We start from the raw sequence: 23,783 nt of genomic DNA on the forward strand, positions 1-23,783 counted from the left end.
TGAAGAGGGGACCAGACTGATGGGGAAGTATAAAAGAGGATGAACAGAGCCTGAGCAACAAACCTGGAACTTTTAAAGAAGTTGCTGCCTAGAGATAAGTTTGAAACTTAGGGGGAAAGGATTGTTTATTTTTATTTGATTGCCCTCTCCATACTTAGATGCGATTCTATAACTGTATCCATTGGTGGCTATATCATTAAGGATTTTTTTTTCCAGAAATTGGAGTAATTTGGTCTCAGCAACTGCAGACAAAACCTCATGCTTTTAACTCATTTAGAATATATGCAGAGGGAACCTGTCTAGTTGGAAAAATCTCTGATGAGTGAGATTCAGGCAGACAAAGGCAAGACAGAAAAAAGGTGAGGAGGGCCTGAGGGGCACAATATATTGCGCTTTGCCATTCCGCGGGCGTGATGCTATTTTTACTAATGTACGGAAATGCCCCTGGGATTCCCAGAGAAATGCTTTAAAATGGAGCGAGCAGTCAGCGGGCCAGACGCTGGAGGTGGGCAACGTCATTTGAAGGGGCCAGAATATTCAGCTCGCATTTGACTGGCATGATAATACATTTAAAGGGTGAAGAAATCCCATCATACAGCTGTGAATGCAGAAAGCACCTAGGGCCAGGTAAATGTCATCTCCTCCCATACAAAAGCTGCATGGGAATCAGTATCAGACCCCTCTCCAGTATGTCCCATTCAAGCAGGAAGTTACTGTGGGAGGGCCTTTTGGAATTGTGGCAGCCAGGTTGTGGATTTTTCTCTTCACATCCAGTTTTGCTTCCCTGAGCTTTTTGCACTGGTTAATGACTTCTACATTTGGTACTGGAACTGACTACTGCTATGTAATTTGTTTTGTTATCTTAGTTCTACAACATTACAAAAGCAAATTTAAAAAGAAAACAATGCATTTAAAGTAAATATATCCTCCTCCCCAACACTATGTGTGCCAAATTAGTTTCATTCCACATGGAAAAGTCTCACAGCAAGAGAGATTTAAACAGCGCTACGTGCTTGGTTTCCTTTATTTAAAATTCAACATTTAATTTCCATACATATCAGATTGCAGTCCAGAGGCCAGGCTCAACTCTCTTAAGCCTGTACACAACACTGGTCGTAGACCAGGAAAGAACTATCAGGGGCATAGAATATTACAGACACTACAAAATCTGACACACATTGAAAGAAATTACTCAGACCCATGTTACAGTTTATCTGCTGCTACAGGTGTGAGAACAGATTCTCTGTGTACCATCACCAAGGAATTCCTTAGTGAGTCATAAGCACCTTGTGTTGAGGGGGGATACATCTGCAGAGAGACTGAGGATTGTTTACAGTGATGAGTTGTAAAGTGGTACTTTAAGGTGCAAAAACACTCAAGGTTGTATTTTGTTTCGTCAAATGGAGCTCTATAACAGTGAACCTAATGTTACTCAAAAAAAAGTCTCAGGTGTGGGAAGAATAAGTAACATTTCCTAGAAGATATGAGAAAGTGCATATATTAGTGAGTTATGCAAGTCTTAACAAACACCACTATTTAGAATCTAAAAATTTCTCATTTCTGTTTTGTGCTTACAGCCCAGTCTGGAGAGCTGCCATCACCTGGTGCTTGGATCTAAACACAGGAGTTCAATCATCTCTTTGATTTCTTTTTCTTCTTGCCACGGTCTTCACTGCTGTCCTCCGCTTCACTAGCAGTAGGGGTGGATTCCTTTCTGATGAGTCTCTTCTCTATCCTGTATTCTTGTTCTCCAATCTTAGGGTCCCCTTTCACAACAAATTCCCCATTATGGTAGGTTATAGAAACATCGGTCCTTGGATAGGTGCCATATACCCTTCGGAGATCATCTTTCACAAATTCTGGTAGGTTTCTTCTAGGCCCCGTGACTCTCTCAAGCTTACCCCAATGGAGCTCCCCTTTCAGGGTGAATCCCTCAGGCCATAAATCCCAACCAGGTCTCTGGTAAGCTGCATAAGGATGATAGTTTGCATAGGGGCTGTACAAAGGAAGAGGGCTCACCTGTGGGAAGTGCCAGTAAGGGTAAGGGTTGAAGTATGGATTTGAACCATAGATGTGATGGTACTCCACTTGGTTTGCTGAATTATCACTGTAACCATTGTTACGGTCCATGATCACAGCGAGGGGCCTGCTGTAAAAGTTCTGCATCTGAACAGGGGGTAACATGGTGGCCGGTTGTGTTTCAAGCACACGATTTGGTCCAAGGGGAAGGTAGCTGTAAGGGGAGGTCTGGATCATGTTTGGATAGTATAAAGCCATGATGCTATGTGGTACATAAGACAGCTTCTCCAGAAGAAAGTATCAGTGTCCCACGTAGTTCTCACTTGTGGCTTTCCAAAGCTGCGGAAACAAAAATTCTGCACTTGAATACATACACACAGAAGACTGCACATTAACATAACTATTCCTTGGCTTTAAGCAGCTGTTTTATATGCAAAAAAAAAAGTCATTGAGGATTTGTTCACAGAAGATGACCAGTTTTCCATCCTGTACACATCAGCAGCATTGCCAGCTCCAGGCTAGTAAATTACTGGCGATTTGAGGGTAGAGGCTGGGGAGGATGGCGTTTGAGAGAGGAGGGACCTCAGCAGGATATAATGCCCTAGTCCACCCTCCAAAGCAGTCATTTTCTCCAGGGAACAGATCTCTGTAGACTGGAGATCAGTTATAATTCTGGGGAATGTCCAAGCAGCACCTGAAGGTTCAGATGAGAATGGGTGCGACAAGGAAACTGTGCAATAAAAGTTTCTTAAAACAAAAAGATCACTTTTCAATTTTTATTGTAAGAATCCTTCCACACTAGATTAACTCTGTACATGAAAAGTACATTAAATGCATACAAAATTGCTGCTAGCAGCATAGAATTAATGTATTTTAAGTTATAGATGTGGGTACATAATCAAAAAAGTCCAAAAATATGCACGGAAGCTTTGACAAGCCATAAATCCCCCATGTATATGCATAATTCAAATTTCTAGCCTCTGCTCACACATACTAAACCATAGCTTGAGTCTCAGGGTCACATGCTCACATGCTTTAATTGCTTGTTTCCACTTTTCTTCTCAACTAGTATGGTTCAGCATGTTCTAAATAGGAGCAAAGATGAACATGAGGGACATTCACAGAACCAAAAGTAGTCACTGAATGTAAACCAGCCCCTAGTCAAGAAACCCCATTATTATATCTACACAGCCTGATCCTTATCAAGTCCTCCAGAGTAAAAGCATACTTACAAAGGCAGACCTGGAGTTCTACATCAAGCTAATAGTTGCTCTACACTCAGAAACCTTCAACATCCAAAACTTACTGTTCTGCTGAGATGCATACCAGGAGCTTATCACAGGCCCAGCCTCAAAAGGCTGAGAGTCCTCTAATAAATAAAGCTTTCATAACCACATGTGCTTCAAATGCATGACCACATACCATAATCAAACGGCACGGGAACCCGTTGGGACAAGCCTTGCCCTCCCCAACTGCTGATAAGCACGCTCGTTTCCACTTTCACAAGAACATTTTCTACAAAGCAATCTATTTACATTCAACTGCTATGCCAGGACACAACAACTGCTCTGAGTCAAGGCAAATAGATACTACAGTAAACGGCTAAGGGCCAGCAAATCACGCAGGTATGTGCTGAAGCATCTCTAGGATATTACTGAAAACTCATGTTGAGTTTATACAATCCTGGCTTACTGTAAGTCAGTCCTTTTGTACAAGGCTCTGAATACTATCTCCAAGCGAAAACATGAATGGCCAACAGATGCCAGGTAGCAGCTAACATGCTGGCCACAGTTAGATTAGGCAGAGGAGAGTGCAACATCCCCATGGGGGAGACAGCACAGCATAACAAAGCTGTATACTTCCATATTGATCCACCATTTTATTTTTGAGGAAGAACATGGTAAGAGACACCTAACCCCAGTTACTTAGATTACAAAATCCAATCTAGTACATGACAGAAATTCAACACTAAGACAACAAGGCCCTAATATCTAAACACACATTGCCACAAACAGATTGTGCCTTCCCCCTCCAGTTGCTCTGGCACCCAGCTTTCTTCCTCCTCCTCCCTTCCCCCCACCATAGTTGGCACCTGCAGAGATGGTAAGCCAGCAGCCACTGAATAAAAAGAATCCCTATCACAACATAGGAAAAGTAGTCAAGGAAACCCAATTACCTGCCTAAACAGTTCTCTTCCTGAGCTCAGATTTCAAGGATTGTTGACACAAGCTAAGGACAAGGAAATGGTTAGCAACCAGGTGCAGCCTTTTAAAGGACTGGGGGGAGTGAAAATCCAGCTGGAGAAGTCTCAAGGGCTCTGGCTTCTTTGCTTCTCAATTCAGAAGCTTGCATCCTTGAGGCAGAAATTCAGGCAAAACTTTCCAAGAAAGTTTTCTAGCGTAGTAACTTCTCCCACATTTCAAGGAAATACGTTTTTTAAGCAAGGAGCAACAGCCATATGCAGGAGGAGTTAGATTTGCTGTTTCCCCATTAAAGTTTCCTTAATCTTCTCTTTGTTCAGACAAAATCCTTATAAATGGGACAAATTTCCTATGAGAAACAAATTATTCCTATCTTTAATTTTTGGCCTGGACAGCCAGGAACATAAAGGTCAAAAGTCTAATGATTTGAGTAAGTTGCCCCAACAAAAGACATCCCACTTGCTCCGTTTTTCATTGTGTCATTTTCCCAGGAGACAAACTTAGAAAGAAAACACTGCATTCATTACCACATATCTGAAAGCACAGCCTCACCCCTGGAGAAAAAAAAACTTTTATCCCTGAAGTGATCTCACCAACAAGCAGTATTTTGGGAAGGCAGCTGCATCACAGTGTTCTTTATGATGCAAAAGGTGAAAATGTCTCTTTTATATTACTTCCTTGGCAGCTGCTGTTGGCAGTTCCAAAGCTCTGTCCCAGCTAGGGTTGCCAGCCTCCAGGTGGTACCTGGAGATTTCCAGGTATTACAATTGATCTCCAGACAAGGTCAGTTCTCTGGGAGAAAATGGCTGCTTGGAGGGTGGACTCTATGGCATTATTCCTTGTTGAGGTCCCTCCTCTCTAAAAACCTCACCCTTCCCAGGCTCCTTCCCCAAAATCTCCCAAAAACTGGGAGCTGACCACCCTAGCCCCAACATCCTCTGTAACCTCAGAGATCCAGCAGTGCAGTCATGGAAGAGGACATCCATAGATCGCACACACATAGGTAGACTGAGGATATTGGCAGAAGGTGCAATTAAACATCTTGTGTGCCAGTGCTTAAATAAAAGGTGCCAGGTTTGAACCTTGCTTATAAGGGATGCCTTTAGTTCTGGAACCCTTCCCTCTAGTCGTAGGAGTGTGGGCATCATTGATGTCTAATAGTGAATTACATTCATGGCCAGGAGTGATGTCAAAGACTGTATAACTATGAGGGCTCAGGGGCCTATAGGAGTCAAGACCAACTTCCAGCTTGCCACTACAACCAATAACAGCAGACACATTGCTGTCCTCGGCACTCTGGTAGAAGAGGAGCCGTGTGTCCATCTTCACTAGAAGGCACCTGCCCACATGCCAATTGCAATGGGTCTTCTCTTCTGGAAGCTACCTTATACCAAGACCAACAATTGGTCTATCATGATCAGTATTATATTCTCATACTGGCAGTGATCTCCAGGGTCCCAGGCCAAAGTCTTTCACATACTCTACCAATCAGTTTAAAAGGTATCAGGACCTGCCAGGGATAGAACATAGGACTTTCTGCATGCAAAAGAAATGCTTTGCCATTGAACATACAGGTCAAAAGTCCAGCTGGTTATTACTAAGTCAGTGTGGTGCTCTCCTTACATTCCACCATTTCTCCATGAAGTAGTGGCAGCTGTTTGACACAATTGCTGCTGCTTCTCCAAGAAGAGAGGAGGCTAATCAGTAGAGCATCTGTAACTGTCATGCAGCTGTCTCCTGAAAGCCTATGAGGATGGGTACCCATTGGGCAGGGGGCTACCCAGTGGTAACTTGTCAGGCCATCCTAATCTTGAACTGGCCCTGCTTATTATGACCATGGAACCTGCCAGCAATGCTGCATGTGTCAGAGAATGAATGGAGGAAGAAAGCGAGATGGAAACGGAGTGAGAAAGATGGATAACGTAGAAGGAAGGTGGTCTGCAAATGCCTACTGAGGCGGGGTGGGGGAGGGATGATGAAATATATGTAGGAGAGCAGAAACTTATCAGCAAAGAATCCAGCAATATCAGAGACAACATTATCATGTACTCTCTATTTTTCCAAGCAGTGAAATGTTTCAGGGGCAGGGTTTAAATATTCAGTACTCTTATTCTTAGGGAGATAATACCATTTCTGTAATTGTTACAAAGATAATCAGGGCACAGTGAATACACTCTTGTGAGCAGACAGCACAGAAGCTACTTCTGCATCCAAAGATGTGTTCCAGCCAACTCCTCTCTCAAGTCACATCTGCAAACAGCTATTTTGGCTGTTCAGTTGGAAGGTTGTCATCTTTGTCCGAGCTCTAATGGTCTGCTATGCAACACAGATGGGAAGGACTCCATAGCTAACTCCTAACCCAAGCTGATGATTCAGCAAGCATACAGCTCGAAGCATTAACCAATCATTTCCCTACCCGAGGAATTATACACTAGCAGCCAGAACAATTCATCAAAGAATCCACAGCCAAGTAGGAGGAGGTCCATTATCCCATCTTTCATAGCCAGAAGTATTGTGTGTACTTTTACTAAAGAAGGTAGCTGGCTATGTTACCTTCTCCAAATAATTCCTCAACCGGTAACCAGCAGGATCTATTAAACTTGCAAATCCATTATCACTTTCTTCTGTTGTCACTGCCTAAGGCATGATAGTTGGTGATATCAATGTCCCAACTTCCACCTATATGGATAAAAAGAGGACAAAATAACAATATTTCCTCCTAGCACGCTGGCCATAACCAAGGTGCTGCACAAGAAGATTGATATAGCACAATAGACAGTACTACTTCAGCCTGCAGGTGGTGGTAACTGCTGAAAATTGCCTGCATTAAGTTATTTGTATTATCATTTTATTTGCACCAAGGAGCAAGGTTCTGGCCCAGTCTGTTCACATATTCAATACTAAAAAAGTGTTCACAAGCATCCTACTAGAAGAAAATCAGCATAGCAGTTTTTTCTCACCTGCAGTATGAAGTGAAGCTGTTCAGTCCCCTATATGTGAGGACTACACAGATGCTGAAGCAGGAAACGAAATTAGGAAATTCTTTCCTATACAACACTTCTTTTCACCTTATACTCAAGGCCTTACTCACACCAGTGAGTTAAACATAATGCTATCAGTGTTTGTTACAAATTTAACAGAATTTTGTCTCGGAAGATGGATTATAATTAAGGATGGGCACAAATTGGGAAAATGTGGTTCAGTTCATGGCACATCCATAAATCACAAACCTTTGGCTGCCAAATGGACCAATGCAGTTTGTGAGGTTCATAACTCAGTAGAACAGTTCCCCAGTGTGCTAGAGATTCACAGGGAATCCAGCTGACTCTCCTTTATTTGTCTTCCAAGTTCTGAGAGGATTGGATTTATGGGGTTTGAATTACAGGCCCCCCCCCCACACACACACATCGGAAGCATCAGAACAATAAGCCTACTTTTTCAGCACATTTATTAATGCTGAAAAAGCCCCTAGGCTTATACTCAAGTGAGGGTCCCCACTTACTTATTGTTGATACCATATTTTTGTGGTAAAATTAGATGCCTCGGCTAAAATTCAGGTTGGCTTATGCTCGAGTATATACGGGTATATTTGTTACAGCAGCTATCCCTGTTTTCCCCTTGTAGCTACAATTCCAGAACAGAAGAAACACTACAACAGAAACCCATATTTTGCCCCTCGAAAGAACAAACCTACAGCTCAAATCCCATTAAAAGCTCTATCCAAAAACAAGAAAAGCCTTACAATACAGCTGAAAAGCTTCCACAAACCATGTAACAATATGAAAAAGACTGGTTATGTTATAACTTCTGGGAAGATGCAGAAGTTTAACAAGAGTAACATCTACTTTTATATATGTGACGATTCCTAGACCATAAAGGGCTTTAAAGACAGTAACTAACACACTTAATTTATGTATAGGTGCCATAATTTTATACTCCAGCTGAAGTTCTATACCTTTAACAGTTACATGATTGAGCAATCCACTTCTCAGATGCATAACAGTGAAAGCTATACTCATGAATTTTGTGGTGGTAAATATCCTCAGAACTAGCGCTACCACAATTCAGAAGCTACATTGCAAAACTAATTCAGCATAATTCTTGCTATATAAGAAAAAGCTAGCCTCATTTAGCAACACCTTGTATGTCTGCAAAGTCAGAGATAATAGTGCAGTATACACTTATTAACACCTAAAGTTACTGGCTATTTACATATCAAGCTTAACAAATAGATCACTACTACAACATAACCAACCCATTTTTTTAAAAAATTACCTTAGCTAAATCAATTTTTCTCTAAAATCAAAAACTCAGTTTCACAACCATAATTTACAATCTCCTCCTCCTGATGATTGTAAATTTATACGTTTGGCCACTAAGTGATTTCAATTAACTAATTGCATTGATCACTGTGTTAAACACCTGATATATTTTAGCCATCCCTGGTTATGGAAAAAAGGCAACAATGAATAGATTGGTAGAATACAAAGACAAAGAATTTTAAGATCTCAACAGCTGTGATTCCTATAAGACTGTTTTATTTTTAAAGTCCCCATAGTATTTTCAGACTTTGTATGTAATGTGAACACACTTGATATATTAGCACAGATGCCAGTAAACAAAGCTGTTTATTTTGGTAAGAGCTGTTTTTTTATATACCCTGCATTTCACTACTTGAAGGAGTCTCAAAGTGGCTTACAATCACCTCCCCTTCCTCTCTCTACAATAGATGCCCTGTGAGGCAGGTGATGCTGAGAGAGCTCTAAGAGAACTGTGTCTAGCCTAAACTCATGCAACTGACTGCATTTGGAGGAGTAGGGAATCAAATCAGGCTGCTGCCTATAACCCCTATACCAAGCTGGTCAAATCATGCTACCAGGAATGTGAGACGTGCATATGAAAGGGAACTGAATAGCCATCTTTGTTCTGGATCTTTCTGTGACTCACACATGTTGCGAAGTTTTCAAAGTGTTAACAAGCACATTGTCTGACCACTGTTATTTCCTTTATCATCTAATGTAATCATACTAATGTATTGCTTTGCATCAAATACGCGCGCTACTCCATTGTCCTCCAACTATGCATGACATCCTCCTTGAGGTTTGTTTCTGAAACGCTGGTAAAAAAAATGTTTTTAGGGAATTTTTTTCAAATTCAAACATTTTAAAGAAACGCGACGCAATGCACGTCAACCAAGCTGGGAGCTTCCTTGAGCTACTCCAACTTCCCCCGTTCCCCATACAAAACAGCACTGAATGGGCCAGCGACTGTCATTCGCGCCAGTGCCCACATCCAAGATGGTGTCGAAAGAAGGGGGCGTTCAGGGTCAAAAATGGCCGCCCGTAGGCGTCGCCTGACGCTCCGTGGGAGGGTGAGGCAGTCGAAGGCTCAGTACGGCTGCGCCTGCGGAATGAAGGGCTGAAGCCGGGGCCGAGTTACAGGTAAGAAGCGTCCGCTGCTAACCGGGGCTCTCGCCTAGACCCCTCCGCCCATTATGAAGGGCTTTTATTTGGGGCCGTTTCTCTGCCTCGGAGTTCTTTCTGGCTTTCAGCCCCGGCTTCCTACAGCTATGCGCCTCTGCTGAGGAGGGCGCCTTCCTGTGGCCTGCGTGAGGAAGGGCTCACCCCCCGCACGGGCAGCCCCTTTCCCGCCGCGAAAGCCCTCTCCCCCTCTGCTCTCCAGCTGGTTTCCATTGTCAGCGCCGCCGGACGGAGGCCGGCTTCCTTCTCACCTGGGACCACTCCCCCTGCTAGCTCGCCTAGGAGAGCTCCGAACCCGCCACAAATGTTTGCATGGGTTGATATAGATTTTTATACCGTCTCGAGGCGGTGTACAACAAGTAAAACGTGGGTTACAATAAAACATGGCTAATGATATAATTTTAAACTATAACCAAGTTAAAGTACCCAATGTTACTAGTCTTTAAGGTGTGCTTGGACGTTTGCTGCTCTTTTCTCCTGCTACAAATACGGCTACCCATCTTGATCTAATTTCCCCTATTAAGACGCGTGCCCCCCCCCCCCTTTTTTTTTGGCTGCTGTGGAGAGCTGATCTCTCTGAACTTTATACATACATATATACATTGCAGGGGTGGTATTTTTAAATTGTAGTCTCAAGGCAATGAATGTATGGAAATAAAGCAGTTCCTCATAGTTCTCCAAAAGTGACTGAAAAGATTGCTTGTCTCCGTTTTTAACTATGTATATTTAATGTTCTTCTCTTAGCTGTTTACATCCTGATGGTTGTGTAACCTGCTTTTGTATGATAAGCAGTTGTGGGGAACTCATTTGTACTTAGTAATTTAGGGATCATTTAGGGCATCCTAAGAGACTGACAGGAAACATAAACGTACGGTGGCCTTGCTCCAGTCCCCACCCCACCCCCATGTTTCAGGTTACTCTGAAAACATCTGCAATTTCATGAGTAGTGTCTCTTCCATCCATGCTGAAGTCATAAAAACAAAACGCAGTAGGGTTTCTATTATGATTTCTCACGGTACAGTGTTATGGAGGCAAAATTAGAATGCTCCGAGACCTCTAAGGCAGGGGTTGTCAACCTGTGGTCCTCCAGATGTTCATGGACTACAATTCCCATTCTCATGGGAATTGTAGTCCATGAACATCTGGAGGACCACAGGTTGACCACCCCTGCTCTAAGGAGTTTGTAATGTAAAATAAACAGTTATTAGCTGGCAATAGAACTCTAAACAGCATCCTGATTTTGCATCAAAATGCTATTGTCATATTGTTAATTATCACTGGCATTCAGAGTAATGTCACATAGCAAAGAGCCCCACATTTTTTCTACTATATTAATTAAATGCAACAAGTCAGGTCCTGCTTGTTACCTCAGGTTGGACCCGTCTTTTTCAATTATGTGGAAACGTAGTTTCTCAGACATAAAGTGTAAGCTTAAGAACACTTGGCAGAGAGGAAACCCTGCTGAATAAATATGAGCTGGATTCTGAGCAGACGTGCTTAGGATTCTTCTCTTATATACACTTTGACTAGTGGCTTACATAGATTTAAAAGGCTATCTATAGTATTGCTCAAAGCTATGACTGTGCTTTCTTGCATGAAGAAATCCTTTCAAATCTGTTAAAGTAAATCAGGTGATATTGCTGAAATGTGAGGACAATTTTCTATTTGTTTCTGTCTGGGGCTTCTTTCAGCAAATCCTTCATGGCACAATTTGCAATGATGATATTTTTCAATTGTGGTCTCAGGGCAGTGGATGTATGAAAAAATGCAGTTGCTCTACAGGTGTGGGGAAAGAGCTTTTTCTTGCATCCTTAACTAATAAATAATGAAGAACCCAGTCCTTGAACTCACATTTTTAACTAATTTAGTAACCCCATTCAAGCCCTGGTGATACTGTTAAATATGTTTCTCTAGGAATGGGTAACCATCTGAATATCTCAAAGATGCATTATAGGAATTTTGTTTTCGCTATTTTAGTGATGCTACCTGCTAATGCCTTCAAGTTAAAACATTGACCGTGTGGATGTACCACTGGAACAGCTTCAAGCACCTCAGTGTGTCTCCTCTTCAAGGTATTGTAGGTCAATCATTACGTGCTCATTTCTGTTTTGAAAGGAGCCCACTGTTGGCTGGGTTACCTGGGACAAGCAGAACTTGCCTCCAAGTGATCAGGTATGTGTTCGGTAGCTTTGTAATTCTGAAAGCTATGTATGGTGCTACTGGTCTTTGCATCACATTCTAGAAGGGAATATATATGGGTACTATCTTTAGAACACAGAAACTTGCCTCTGAAGACTGCTTGCTATGTGCTCTGTCTTCATGTAATCTCTGTGCAGGAACTTAGATTAATGTACATCTTCAGTAAACAAAAAAAATATGAAAAGTGAAAAAATGTTTTTAATCTCACAAAAGGTGTTTTACTAAGTATCTTGGTATCTTAAGGGTTCAGCCTATGTGCTACACTTCATCCCTATATAATAAAGGTGTAGGAGGTCAACTTATTTGGCAGGATTTGCCATTTGAACACTTTTCATTGGGAAAGCATCCTTGTCTTGGGATAAAATATGTTGTCTTGGTGGAACTAGATGCCCTGAGAAATGCCCATAGATCAGTACTGGTCATCTATTTCCAGCTGGCAATTAAGCATTAAAAACACACAAAGTACATCTCCATGTGAAATAATATCTTGGAGAGCTTTAAGTCTCTTAAGAAGGCTGTTGCCATATGAAGACGGCTTACCACCCTAAGATAGCCTGAGCCTTTCCAATCCTATTATTGGTCCTCTTTTTGAACCAAAGACCTGTATGCAGTTGTATTTCTTATTGCAGACTAAATGGATCTGTTTCTTCAGGAGAAAAATTCACACAAATTACTTGATTTTGTTACTTTTCTGACAGGAATGATGATGGTTTGGACCCAACAACGAACTAGTAGGTGCTGGAAGGAGAGACCCCATTGGAACTGGAGGTGATGAGGGCAGCCAAAAGACTCTGAGTGAACCACCATGGCTTCCCAGATGTTGCCTTATCTCTCCAGCCTGCCCATTTCAGTGGTCTATGGGTCCCTGTCACTCTTTATTTCCATTCTGCACAACGTATTTCTCCTCTACTATGTGGACACCTTTGTTTCTGTTTACAAGATCGATAAACTTTCCTTTTGGATTGGGGAGGTAGGTTTTGAACTTTGAGAGTTAATATGTTTATCAGAACTATTCAGGGAGATGAAGTCTGTGGCTGTTATTAGGTTAGTAGCCAGCTGTTGAAGAACTAAAGAAGGGTTTTCTCTGGAATAGATGGGACCTAATTTTGAGCTGATAATAAGCCAGAGGGGTGCAAGAACTAGCTGTGAATGAGTAGTACTGCAAGCAAGTAACGTAGGCTTCTGGCATTCATAGACCTTATTCTGGAACAATTCTCATGTTCTACACTGACTCATGAAAACACTTCTTTCAGTACCTGAAATAAAAATACTACATGGAAATCGTAGAATTTTACTCTTACGTCTGTACCCAGACTTTTGACTTGTACTTTTCCCATTAAAGGGCTGAAACAAGGGCCTATCCAATACTGACTTCCTTAACAATTCTGGTCTTCACATACTTCTGTGGTCATCTTGCCACTTTTTCCTCTTATGCCTCCAAATGTGGTGATTCACTCCGGTGATTTCCCAGAACCCCCATTAGGATCTTATGTGCAGAACAAACATGGTCAGTTCTTCATTTGACTGATTCCTTTATCAGACAAGTCAGAAAGGTACATTCTCCTCAGTGGGATTGGCTGGTAATTATGGAGGTGGGTGGAATGAATTTTGTCCCCTGTAGGGTACTGTAGTAAAAGAGGAATACAGTCTTTCTTAAAACTAGCATAGGAGGAGTAGTATTCCCATGCTAGGATATGTCTGAGGAAATTTGTTCCACTATTAGCTTGGGAAAGGCAGTGGCTTTTTTCTTCTTGTGTTGATGAGATGTATTTTTGCATTTGTTCCTCAAAGCTTTATGGAACTTCTCTCTTAGCAGATATTTCCAATGGGTTTGATTATAATCCTGGCATTTATATCCTTGGATGCCTGAGAAGCCAAGCACGCTACCTTCATCATCAGCTTGGATAATGGTGGATTTTGCCCTTTTTTGTTATAGAGTTCTATATGATAAAACTGCTCCTGAGTATGGAGGAATTTAGCAATAAGCATAAAATGGGTATTTGTGATTATGAGCATGCCAGGTGTTGCTTTTGGTAGTCTCCAAGATGGTGTATTATTAACATCAAAACATTAATTCCATAATGTTTGAAACATTTGTCTTCAGCTTGTATCTCAGTGGGTATACCATATGTTTGTTCTAGACTGTGTTTCTGATCTGGAATAGTCTCAACGATCCACTCTTTGGCTGGCTGAGTGACCGAGCTTTCCTCAGCACACAACAGTAAGCAGAGTGTTATTTATGTCCTGTGTCAAGGTATTGAGAGCTTAATTGCTATGAAAAGTGTAAACTTGCCAATACATTGAACTAACCAAAACGAGCATATTCCTGTGAAAATGAACACTTTTAACCCATTCAGTTGTACGTGAATCCAGACCAGCACCCTCATTGCCTTTTGTATTATTATTTCTGGTGCTAATCTTGGGGAATTTCTAGTAGATATATGAGTCCTGCTCTTGGAACTGGAGGTGTGGTTCTTTTTGGCCCTTTAAAAGAATGCTGAACTTCCACAGTGAGATGGGATTGTGAAGTAGCCAAGTGTAGCTTCTCCTGGAAGACGATTAGTGAATGCATATGCAGGTGCAACTGAATAAACTGAGTATTGTTTAAAAAGTGGAAAGAGGGTCTAATAGTAAAAGTGCACAAGCTTTAATGCAAAGGAAAAAATCAAGAATTAAGTCACTAAATATTGATGAATAATTTATAGGCAGAGAAGACGGGGCAAATGCAGATTGATAAGGGAAGAAACACTAGGCTGTTAACAGCAAGCATAATTCAGATTGTGGAATGAATCCAACCAATTTTAATGGGAGCATGTTCTTTCTTCTGTAGGTCTGGAATAGAGATCTCCACTCCAGAAGTGGTGTTGAAGAGACTCAAGGCCCTAAACCACAATGGCCCCCTTTTTGCTTTGTCATTCCTGGCCTTCTGGATTGCATGGGCCCACCCAGGATTACAGTTCCTCATCTGCCTCTGCTTGTACGACAGTTTCCTCACCATGGTGGATCTCAACCAGAATGCCTTGCTTGCTGATCTTGCTGTGTCTGCAAAGGAAAGGACTGGACTAAACTTCTACTCTTCCCTGTTCAGTGCCATCGGCTCTCTCTCAGTGTTCATGTCCTATGCTGTGTGGAACAAGGAGGACCTCTTCTCTTTCCGGATATTTTGTGTGGCATTGGCTCTTGGCTCAGCAGTTGGATTCATTGTGGCCACATGGTTGCTGAGACAGAGGTTTCAGCGTGAAGGGCAAGCAAAATGGGATGAAAGAGCAGCTTTAAAAGAGTAAGTGCTTCCTGGGTGTGTAATTTTTTCCTCATTTAAATGTACTGCCCAATGAACTTGGTTTGTTGTAGGCAAAGACCACCTGTTTTCTCAACATGGTCCAGCATCTGTACAGAGGTTTGTCAGTCACCATTTAAAACAACCAGTATGGAAGCTTCAGGGTTTGAAGAGAGGGATTTGGACAGAATGTGTGTGCAGACTAGGGTTGCCAACCTCTGGGTGGTCGCTGGAGATCTGCTATTATCACTTCACTTGGAGAAAATGGTCACTTTGGAAGGTGAACTCTATGGCCTTATACTACACTCAAGTCCCTTTCCTTCTCAAACCCCACCCTTCTCAGACTGTACCCACCCCAAAAATCTTCCAGTGTTTACCAACCTGATCATTGGCTAATACTACCTTGGTGTTAATTGACATTTAATATAATCCACCACCTAAAACTTCTATTAACAATGCTGGAGATAAGGGGAACTGTGAGTTCCAATTATTTATTTATTCAATTTATTAACCACCCCTCTCTGTTACTATGCTCGGGGCGTTGAATCCAATCTAGCACTAGAGACTGGTCTGAAATACTGCTGGTTTTGATGTTTTCAAACCAATAGCAGCAACCATTTGCTATTTTGTCTAAGTAACCTTGGTACAATCTGAAATTTATTCTGCACTTTGAATGAGCCAAACTGCAATAACTCCTGCACTTCATCTTAGATATTTCTGTGCTTTTCCACAATACTCTGGAACATCTGTTCTTCCTGAGACACACACATTGGTTTTTGCACAGGCCCACACAGGCTGAAGAAAGCCTTAATATGACATTAAGGTTATCCTCACACTAACTCTGTGATGAAGTGTAGCCAAATGAGAACTTTAATTCTTGGCCTTCTGTCCTGTATTTATGGCACTATACTGTAGCAGCTGTTCTTAGAATGTGGTCATTTGTTCCCCCAGACTGTATATAGACAAGCCTTCTGTGCAGCAGGAGAAAAGGATCACTTTGGCAGAGTACCTCAAACAGCTCTCCAGGCATCGCAACTTCCTTTGGTTTGTATCTATGAACCTTATACAGGTAAGTGTAGCATGGTGTTCTCTGTAACCAAACATTTTTGATTGCTGAGATAGGAAACTAACCTGTAGAGGTCTGATCCAGAAGAGTCTAGGAGGCCATCTGCATGATAAACATAAGATTTCATTGACCATGAAGCTAATGTGCTGTCCACTCTGTCCAGTAATTATTTGGCATGGCATAGATTAGAAGGCGATAGGATTTTTGCTGCATGAATTTCACTGCTACTACTACTACTACTATTATTATTATTATTATTACTACTGCTACTACAACTAACCAGCCCATGGCATGAGACCAGCCATAGAGAAGTTTCATGTGAAGTTTATTGTACTTTAAGGCAGTAGCTCTGATTTTCATGATCATTAAAGAAGGGATGTTGTATCTCTGTGATAATAGAGAACATTCTTTAGGATGCCATCATCCTAGAAAAAACATGTACAGCCCCTTGCCTTCTATCTTACATGTGTAGTAGATGCTTTACTCACCGGCTCTGTTGGTGGATCTTTGTGCAACTCTGAGCCACTTGTTATGACATCTGCAGTTGCAGTGCTCTCTGGGAAACAGTTTGATTCTGCATGATAACATATAATGAACTGCTCTGGATACTCATCCTCTGGCTAACTGAGTTTAATAGGAAGACTTCCTGGGTTAACAGGCATGTGCTTTCAAGCACTTAAGAGTCTGTTGACCTAAATTGTGTAATTAAATAATTGTATCTCCAGTTCATAAGTCATATGATGCCCCTCCCGTTCTTATTTGATTTTTATACTACCTATATCTCAATAGACCGGCTCTGGGCAGTGTACAACATTGCCTATACAGAAAGATTAAAAAAATTAAGATTAAATTAAAACAGTATAAAACAACAATAGCAATGACTTCCAGTTAAAATATATATTCAGAGTCAGCAGTCTGGTTTCTTGGGTCTTGGATCATCTCAGTCAAGTCAGAATAAGGCTTGTACATTTGACTAGTATTTCAATCAATCAAACTTTATTACAGTCGTTCAGACCAAGTTACATGAAGTCATCCCATAAGAGACCAAAAGAATATGGTCATTTAATATAATACAACTTAAAACAGATCATAAAATAGAACTTAAAACTATGCTACTTTAGAGCATTGGATTTTTATGGCGGCGGCACAAAACTTAGCCAGCAGAGTTGTCACCTGGGGGGGACTCATCACTTAGCAGCCTGACTAGTGTTTTGCTTGTAGCCCTGCTGTTACATTTTCATATGGGTTTTCTTTCACAGGTTTTTCACTGCCACTTTAATAGCAACTTCTTTCCTCTCTTCCTGGAACATCTGCTGTCAGATCGTATCTCTCTGTCCATGGGATCATTTCTGCTGGGTAAGTCCATGGTGGGAATTTGAAAGATGTACTGAGTCTTGCTTTCTAGAAAGTAACTAGAGAATGCCACTTCTCTTCATTGATAGAGGTACCCAAAATCTCTAGGTTAGCTGTCCCCATCGTTTTGTGGAAATAGTCTTCCTTCCTCTTACATTAGAATCCCACATCTACACAGGGCTCATACATTGTACAAACCCCAGACCACAAAAATTGTGGCTGATAATGTGGGATGCAAACTACCTGTAGTTGGGGGGAAAGAATCCCATCCCTGACCTCTAGTTGTTGATGAAGAGCTGAGGCATACTTACTGCATGTACGAAAACTTAATTGTTTTATTAGAATTCTGAGTGTCATCTTTTTGAAATCAAGAACAAGAGTAAGCTAGCAAGCTTAAGTCTTAACAGGAACACTTCACGTAGGACCTAACTCAGGCTTTCTCAACCAGGGTTTCCCTTGGGGTTTCTTGACAGCCCTGGAAGGGTTTCCCAAGTAGGTGGGTGTTAATTAATTTTGTATATTTTAATTGGTTAAACATTTATCAGGTGGTATGTCCATATATGATGATGTCGACCCATCCATCCCTCTTTCCAAATGGCCAATGGTGGGCCTGGAGAGGGTGGGAATGACAGGGACACTGAGTGGGCATGTACATAGCTAAGCTTCCCAACCATATTTTGGATAAACATGCCCCTTCTGGGGTTTCTTGAAATGTGAAGAATGTTTCAGGGATTTCTCAATGATAAAAAATTGAGAAAGCTGACCTAACTAAATACACCACATGCTTCATTTTATATCTGGATCTGCCTCAAGGATTTTCTATCAGACGTGCACTGAATATCTGACCGGGACTTCCGTTCTCTGAAGCAAGGAAGCCTGATTTGGATCAAGACCATAATGTGGTGCTTCAGAATTTTTTTGCATAATATTTAGGAATTGAAATGGTGCTGTGGCCAATTAGGGATCCTGCCTTTGTAAAGTAATCATGTTTCTGCACTTGGGAACTGTGTTCTCTGCAGGGAATGCAAAGCACACTTCTCACAATGTGCAGATCTAGACCTAAGGCAAAAAGTGTGTAAGGTGTAACTAGGCACACAGAGTACATGCTGTTACTTTGCCACCCTTACGTTCAGGTTACTGAAGATCCCAGGTTTAAAACCTGAAATTTTATTCAGGGTAGGGTTTTTTTCTAATGGCATAAGTTGCCAACCTAAAGAATTGCATATCCAAGTTGTATAGAACCAAGGAGATTTGGGCTAATTTGGCTGTAGGTTAGTACTGCTAAATTTCCAAATCAGAATTTATCATAAACGTTTGGCTACATTTCAGATTAGAAAAAGTCTTGGTCAGTGGAGCAAAGGACAATGGCTTATTGTGAATGATTAACCATCATTAGGAAGGCTAGGCTGCCTGACCGACAGCTGATTGAGCAGACAGGGGGAATGGAAGAGAGCCACATCTGACCAAGTGGCTGTAGTTAAGTTTCTGGCTGAGGATGAACGCTGTATCCATAAGAACTGCAAAAGGATCAGAAACTTATGGGGCTTTCAGTTACAACATCTTTGGTTATATTGCTCCAGTGAAAGTTAAAATACATGTGCTGTGCAAACAGAATAACTAAATGCAGGAGCTACCACTGTGCTTCGGTATAAGTAACACGGTGTCCTTACTCATTATGCATGTGCATGCAAGTAGTAAGACTATATGATCGCCAAGTCTACTTTCCAGTTGACTGTAAAAGCCATGTATCTGCTAAAGGTGAAAATCTGTATCTCATATTATATGACTGCAGTGACATAGTGTTCAATTCTTCTTGTATTGTTTGTGTTCCCTCTCAGGAGTCTCCTACGTAGCCCCTCATCTTAACAACCTCTATTTCTTGTCTCTCTGCCGGAAGTGGGGCGTATATGCTGTGGTGCGAGGGCTCTTCTTTCTGAAGCTGTTACTCGGTGTGATTATGCTCCTTGCTGGACCTGACTGGATCTACCTGCTGTGCTTCTTCATAGCTAGGTACACCACTTAACTAGTATGGCCCTGAGGAGTAGGGCTGGGTGTGGGCGATGAGTGCATTGGGACATTTGACTAAGAGAAGAGCTGGGGGGGTTGTACCCAAAGTCTCAAAGTGGCTTACATTTGCCTACCCTTCCTCTCCTCACAACAGACACCTTGTGAGGTAGGTGAGGCTGAGAAAGCTCTGTAAGCACTGTGACTGTCCCAAGGTCACCCAGCTGGCTGTGTGTGGGGGAAAAGTGGAGAATCAAACCCAATTCTCCAGATTAGAGGCTGCTGCTTTTAACCACTACCCCAAGCTGGCTTTCATTAAATTTTGACATGGATGAAATGAAAATGCAGATTCTTGATTCTCAGCTATGCACTTATCTATTTGTATTGGCTGAGGGATCTGGAAAGATTTATCAGAATTTTTTTTATTTAGAAGTAGGTTAGATCTATGTGTGGCCACAGAAAATCTGCTAACATTCCCTGCAGGAGATTTTGACGCTGGTGAGAATTTTAGCAGTTAAATAACAGCCTTCTTCTGTCCCTAATGCTGGGTATTGTTTTGAGTACTTGCAGAAAAATTAGTTAATCTGTTCTTTGTTATTCATGTATTTGCTTTTTATGTGAGAATTTATCTACAAGCTCCACAGGAGTTGTTCAGCTCTGTGCACAGAGTACTTGTCCTACTGAAACCCCCTTTTTCTCCCCAGCAACCGTGTGTTCACTGAAGGGACATGCAAGCTGTTAAACCTCGTGGTCTCTGACTTGGTAGATGAAGACCTGGTGCTGAATCAGAGGCAACAGGCTGCCTCAGCCCTCTTGTTTGGCATGGTTGCCTTGGTAACCAAGCCTGGCCAGACCTTTGCCCCTTTGATTGGCACCTGGCTACTGTGTGCTTACACAGGTAGGTGATGCCAGGGCATTTTATTTAGTGGTTGAGTGGGACTCAAATTAACAGTTGCTGCTCTTCTTTCTCTGCTGAGAAAACATTGAAAGGACAGCTGGTAATATAAGTCAAATATATGAATGTGTTTACTTGAATTGTGCATTAGTCTAGGAAGAGTGTTTGAATATTTCATTAAAGAACCTTCTGTGCATATTGTTCCTTGTTTTATCTGGCTAGATGGCAAATTAGGAAGTCTGGTAACGTAAATGGCAGGTTAGGACCTGGTCTGCCATTTCCACATGGGAATGCTTCCTGATACTATGACTGCTTGACTGAGAGGATTTTGCCTAACATTTAATGTAAGGAATCCTTCCTCCTAATGAGATCCTCTGGAGTAGATTCTAGTCAACTGGGCTTCATTTAAGTGTTGTATTTTTCTCCTTGTGAGGGAAATTAACTAAGACTGCAAATAGTGATGAAAAGGGGACCCTTACATTTTGGGCTGCTGTTACAGATTGTAGAATGGCTTTTGTTTTGAATAAAGATCATGATTGCCACCTTGCTATTGGAAATAAAATCAGAAAACTATCATCTTCTTACAGTACAAATGGGTCACACTTACTGTCTTGCTGCTGTCGTCTCAGGTTATGACATTTTTCAGCGGGATTCTCTGAAGAAAGTGGCGAGTGCTCAGCCCAAGCTGGCTTCCAACATGGCCTGGGAACCAACCCTTCGTCAGGGCTGCTTCTACCTTCTTGTGCTTATCCCTATTACTTGTGCAGTACTTCAGATCTTCAGCTGGTCACAATTCAACCTACATGGAAGGCGGCTCCAGAGGGTGAAGTTTCAGCGACAGAATTTAACAGAGAACTGGTCTCAAGAGATCAAAACAATTTAATTAGCCGGGGATTCAGCAGCCAGTGGTACTTTCCAAATGTAATTTGCATGATAAATTCATTAAGTGGATGTAAGATCCAGCTATTATCTTGGGGGTGTAAAGTCAGATCTGAACTGGCATATGGTGTTTCTGCTTTTGACGAGCAAGGGCCAAACTACAGATAATGTTGGGAATCTGTTATCTGATTCCCCATTGTGTAGCCAATTATTAAAAAGCAGCCATGGAGCAAGAGAAGAATTGGGACCACAGGACTGGGAATGGGTATGAACTGCCCCCTTTTCTTTCCCCAGTGAAGGTAGTTCCTCCCTAGCTGCTTTTTGAGGTTAAATTACAGTTTAAAGTTGTCTGATCACAGACTCTACTATTGCATTTATTTGCCCTAAGAGGGAAAAGAAAATGTTGATATCTAAGAAAAAGTTAGAGTTATGTTGAATTTCCTGCAAGACATATCTAGCATTGAATAATGCTGGGGAACTCAAAAGCTTTTATCACTACTCATAAATAGAAATTTCTCCAGGAAAAGTCAGCAGTCTACCTTTTGAAAAATCTCCTATACTTTGTTTGCAGCTGGTCATGAAGGAGACTAGCCAGGTCATTGGCAAGAATATACAAACAAGTATATATTGAGAGCAGGATGTCATTCTGTGATCTGCTATCCTATTTCCCCTCACATATTTGTATACAATCTTGAACTGAGAGGGTGAGATTCCATTTTCCCTTTTCATTTCTGTTTATAGTACATTGACAGTCCAGAAAATCATCCCTTTATCTCTCCCTCTTAGAATAAAATTGTATCTTGAAGGCAACCTAGCTTTCTGTGAAAGGTGGTTGTTTCACTAAAGAATAGGATATTTGGTGCTTGCAAAGCAAACATGCTATATAGGAAAACAGCTGATACTTTGTTGCAGGCGAGTAGCCATCTTGCTGTGTAGTAGAAGAGCAAGATTCAAATCCAGTAGCACCTTTAAAGACCAATGAGACATCTGTGGCGTAAGTTGATGAAGGAAGCTCTTATTCTCAAAAGTTTATGCACTGGAAATCTTGTTGGTGTTTGTGCTATTGGATGAATCTTGAGCTTGCGCTGTAAGAGAATGATCATTCTAATTCTTGCCAAAAGAGCCCATGGAACTGTGCTGCTGCCAGACCTTGGCAGTTAGTATAGAACTTTGTGCTAAAAGGGCAGATCCCTGGAATGGGAGCAGGGCTGTGTTAGTGGGAGGGATTTGGGAGCGGTACTGAGCTACATCATTTTCTAGGGCAACTGATCTAATGTTTGGGTGAAAAATGTTTTGAGACAAACATCCTGAAGAACTGCTGGAAACATTTTTCTGCGGAAAAAGCAGCTTCCTAATGATAGATGCTATGGTGGTTTCTTAAAATTTTTGCTGCAGCAGAACTTGCTAGTGTAGTCAGTGTTTTTCATGCCTGCCAATGGGAGCTCTAGGGCATCTCTTTGCTGATTTGTGAGACTAAACAGGGGTCCATTACCACCTCCATATGTCTGTGGTGATCTCAAGTAATGCTGGGCCACATGACTCATCAGAGAGATGGCATAGCTAGCTTATTATACCTAGCATTAGTGTGGGAAAGATCCCTTGATCTTCCAGGACAATATGCTGTTTTGAACAGGACTAGGTTGCTGTTGTGAAACTTCTGCAAAATTGATTGGGAGAAATTATTGGTCATCTTATTCTAGGTTATGCCCCAAACTATGGTCCAAAGATGCTCATTGTGTAACTTAATCAGTGTGAGCTAGTAGCTGACTTGTTGACATTTCATCTCTGCAAGTCACAAGGGGTAAACAAAAAAATCGAGACTTGCTTTGTTCCTCGCCATGTGATCTGACAAGTCATGAGAGAAGCTGGGGCAGTGCCAGCTCTCCCAAAGTCATAGCTTTGTTTCCAGGGAGCAGAAACCACATCCTGCCCTGGACAAGCAATGAACCAGTAAGGTTGTATGCTGCATGTTCAAGGGTGCAGGCAGAGGCTTGTGAATCAGACTTCTCAGGAACTTTCATGCTGACAGTTGGCGTTAGCTATTGGGATGGAGAAGGAAAGAAATGAGGGCATGGCTAAAGTCCTTGCACCTTGGACTTGGTTCATTTCCAGAAAGAAATTATCTGGAGCTCTTTGATCCAACCGGGGTGCTGATGCAGCCGGTGCTGCTCCCTGCAAGTCTCGTACAGGCCACCAAGCCACCTAGTGCTGTAAGCTGCCATTTTGCCTTTAGAGTGGCAGAATATGTGTTTACTGTCCAAAGGCTTTTTAATCATTTGATAATTTCATTGTAATTTATTGTTCTAATTTATCAAACCATGTGCATCATTCCTCATTCCACAAAAAAATAAATTCCTTTACAAACTCTTTCTGTGTGGTTACTTATGAATGCAAGTGGCATTAGAGATTT

General features: G+C 41.7%; 2 protein-coding genes across 10 annotated transcripts; one reads left to right on the forward strand and one right to left on the reverse strand.

The window, feature by feature from the left end:
• Window positions 1-990: 990 nt before the first annotated feature.
• C8H10orf95 (chromosome 8 C10orf95 homolog) lies at window positions 991-8,619 on the reverse strand. Of its 7 annotated transcripts, XM_077349549.1 has the most exons (3): window positions 8,496-8,619; window positions 6,774-6,899; window positions 991-2,358 (listed from the first exon to the last, which is right to left on the reverse strand). In XM_077349549.1, exon 3 carries the CDS (start codon window positions 2,275-2,277, stop codon window positions 1,633-1,635), a length of 645 nt encoding a protein of 214 aa, XP_077205664.1. In that variant the 5' UTR covers window positions 2,278-2,358; window positions 6,774-6,899; window positions 8,496-8,619; the 3' UTR covers window positions 991-1,632. The 7 variants fall into 7 exon arrangements, with proteins under 7 accessions (XP_077205664.1, XP_077205663.1, XP_077205662.1 ...); XM_077349548.1 differs by lacking the exon at window positions 6,774-6,899 and having other exon boundaries at window positions 8,496-8,616; XM_077349547.1 differs by lacking the exons at window positions 6,774-6,899; window positions 8,496-8,619 and adding an exon at window positions 4,196-4,327.
• Window positions 4,903-23,740, forward strand: SLC68A1 (solute carrier family 68 member 1). Of its 3 annotated transcripts, none has more exons than XM_077349544.1 (10): window positions 4,903-5,003; window positions 11,678-11,772; window positions 12,598-12,869; window positions 14,041-14,120; window positions 14,730-15,179; window positions 16,128-16,245; window positions 17,502-17,598; window positions 19,434-19,605; window positions 20,304-20,497; window positions 21,124-23,740. In XM_077349544.1, exons 3-10 carry the CDS (start codon window positions 12,705-12,707, stop codon window positions 21,375-21,377), a joined length of 1,530 nt encoding a protein of 509 aa, XP_077205659.1. In that variant the 5' UTR covers window positions 4,903-5,003; window positions 11,678-11,772; window positions 12,598-12,704; the 3' UTR covers window positions 21,378-23,740. The 3 variants fall into 3 exon arrangements, with proteins under 3 accessions (XP_077205659.1, XP_077205660.1, XP_077205658.1); XM_077349545.1 differs by lacking the exon at window positions 4,903-5,003 and adding an exon at window positions 9,492-9,661 and having other exon boundaries at window positions 11,678-11,872; XM_077349543.1 differs by lacking the exon at window positions 4,903-5,003 and adding an exon at window positions 9,493-9,661.
• Window positions 23,741-23,783: the final 43 nt, after the last annotated feature.

Source organism: Paroedura picta, chromosome 8 (assembly GCF_049243985.1).
Source record: "Paroedura picta isolate Pp20150507F chromosome 8, Ppicta_v3.0, whole genome shotgun sequence".
Taxonomy (NCBI): Eukaryota; Metazoa; Chordata; class Lepidosauria; order Squamata; family Gekkonidae; genus Paroedura; species Paroedura picta.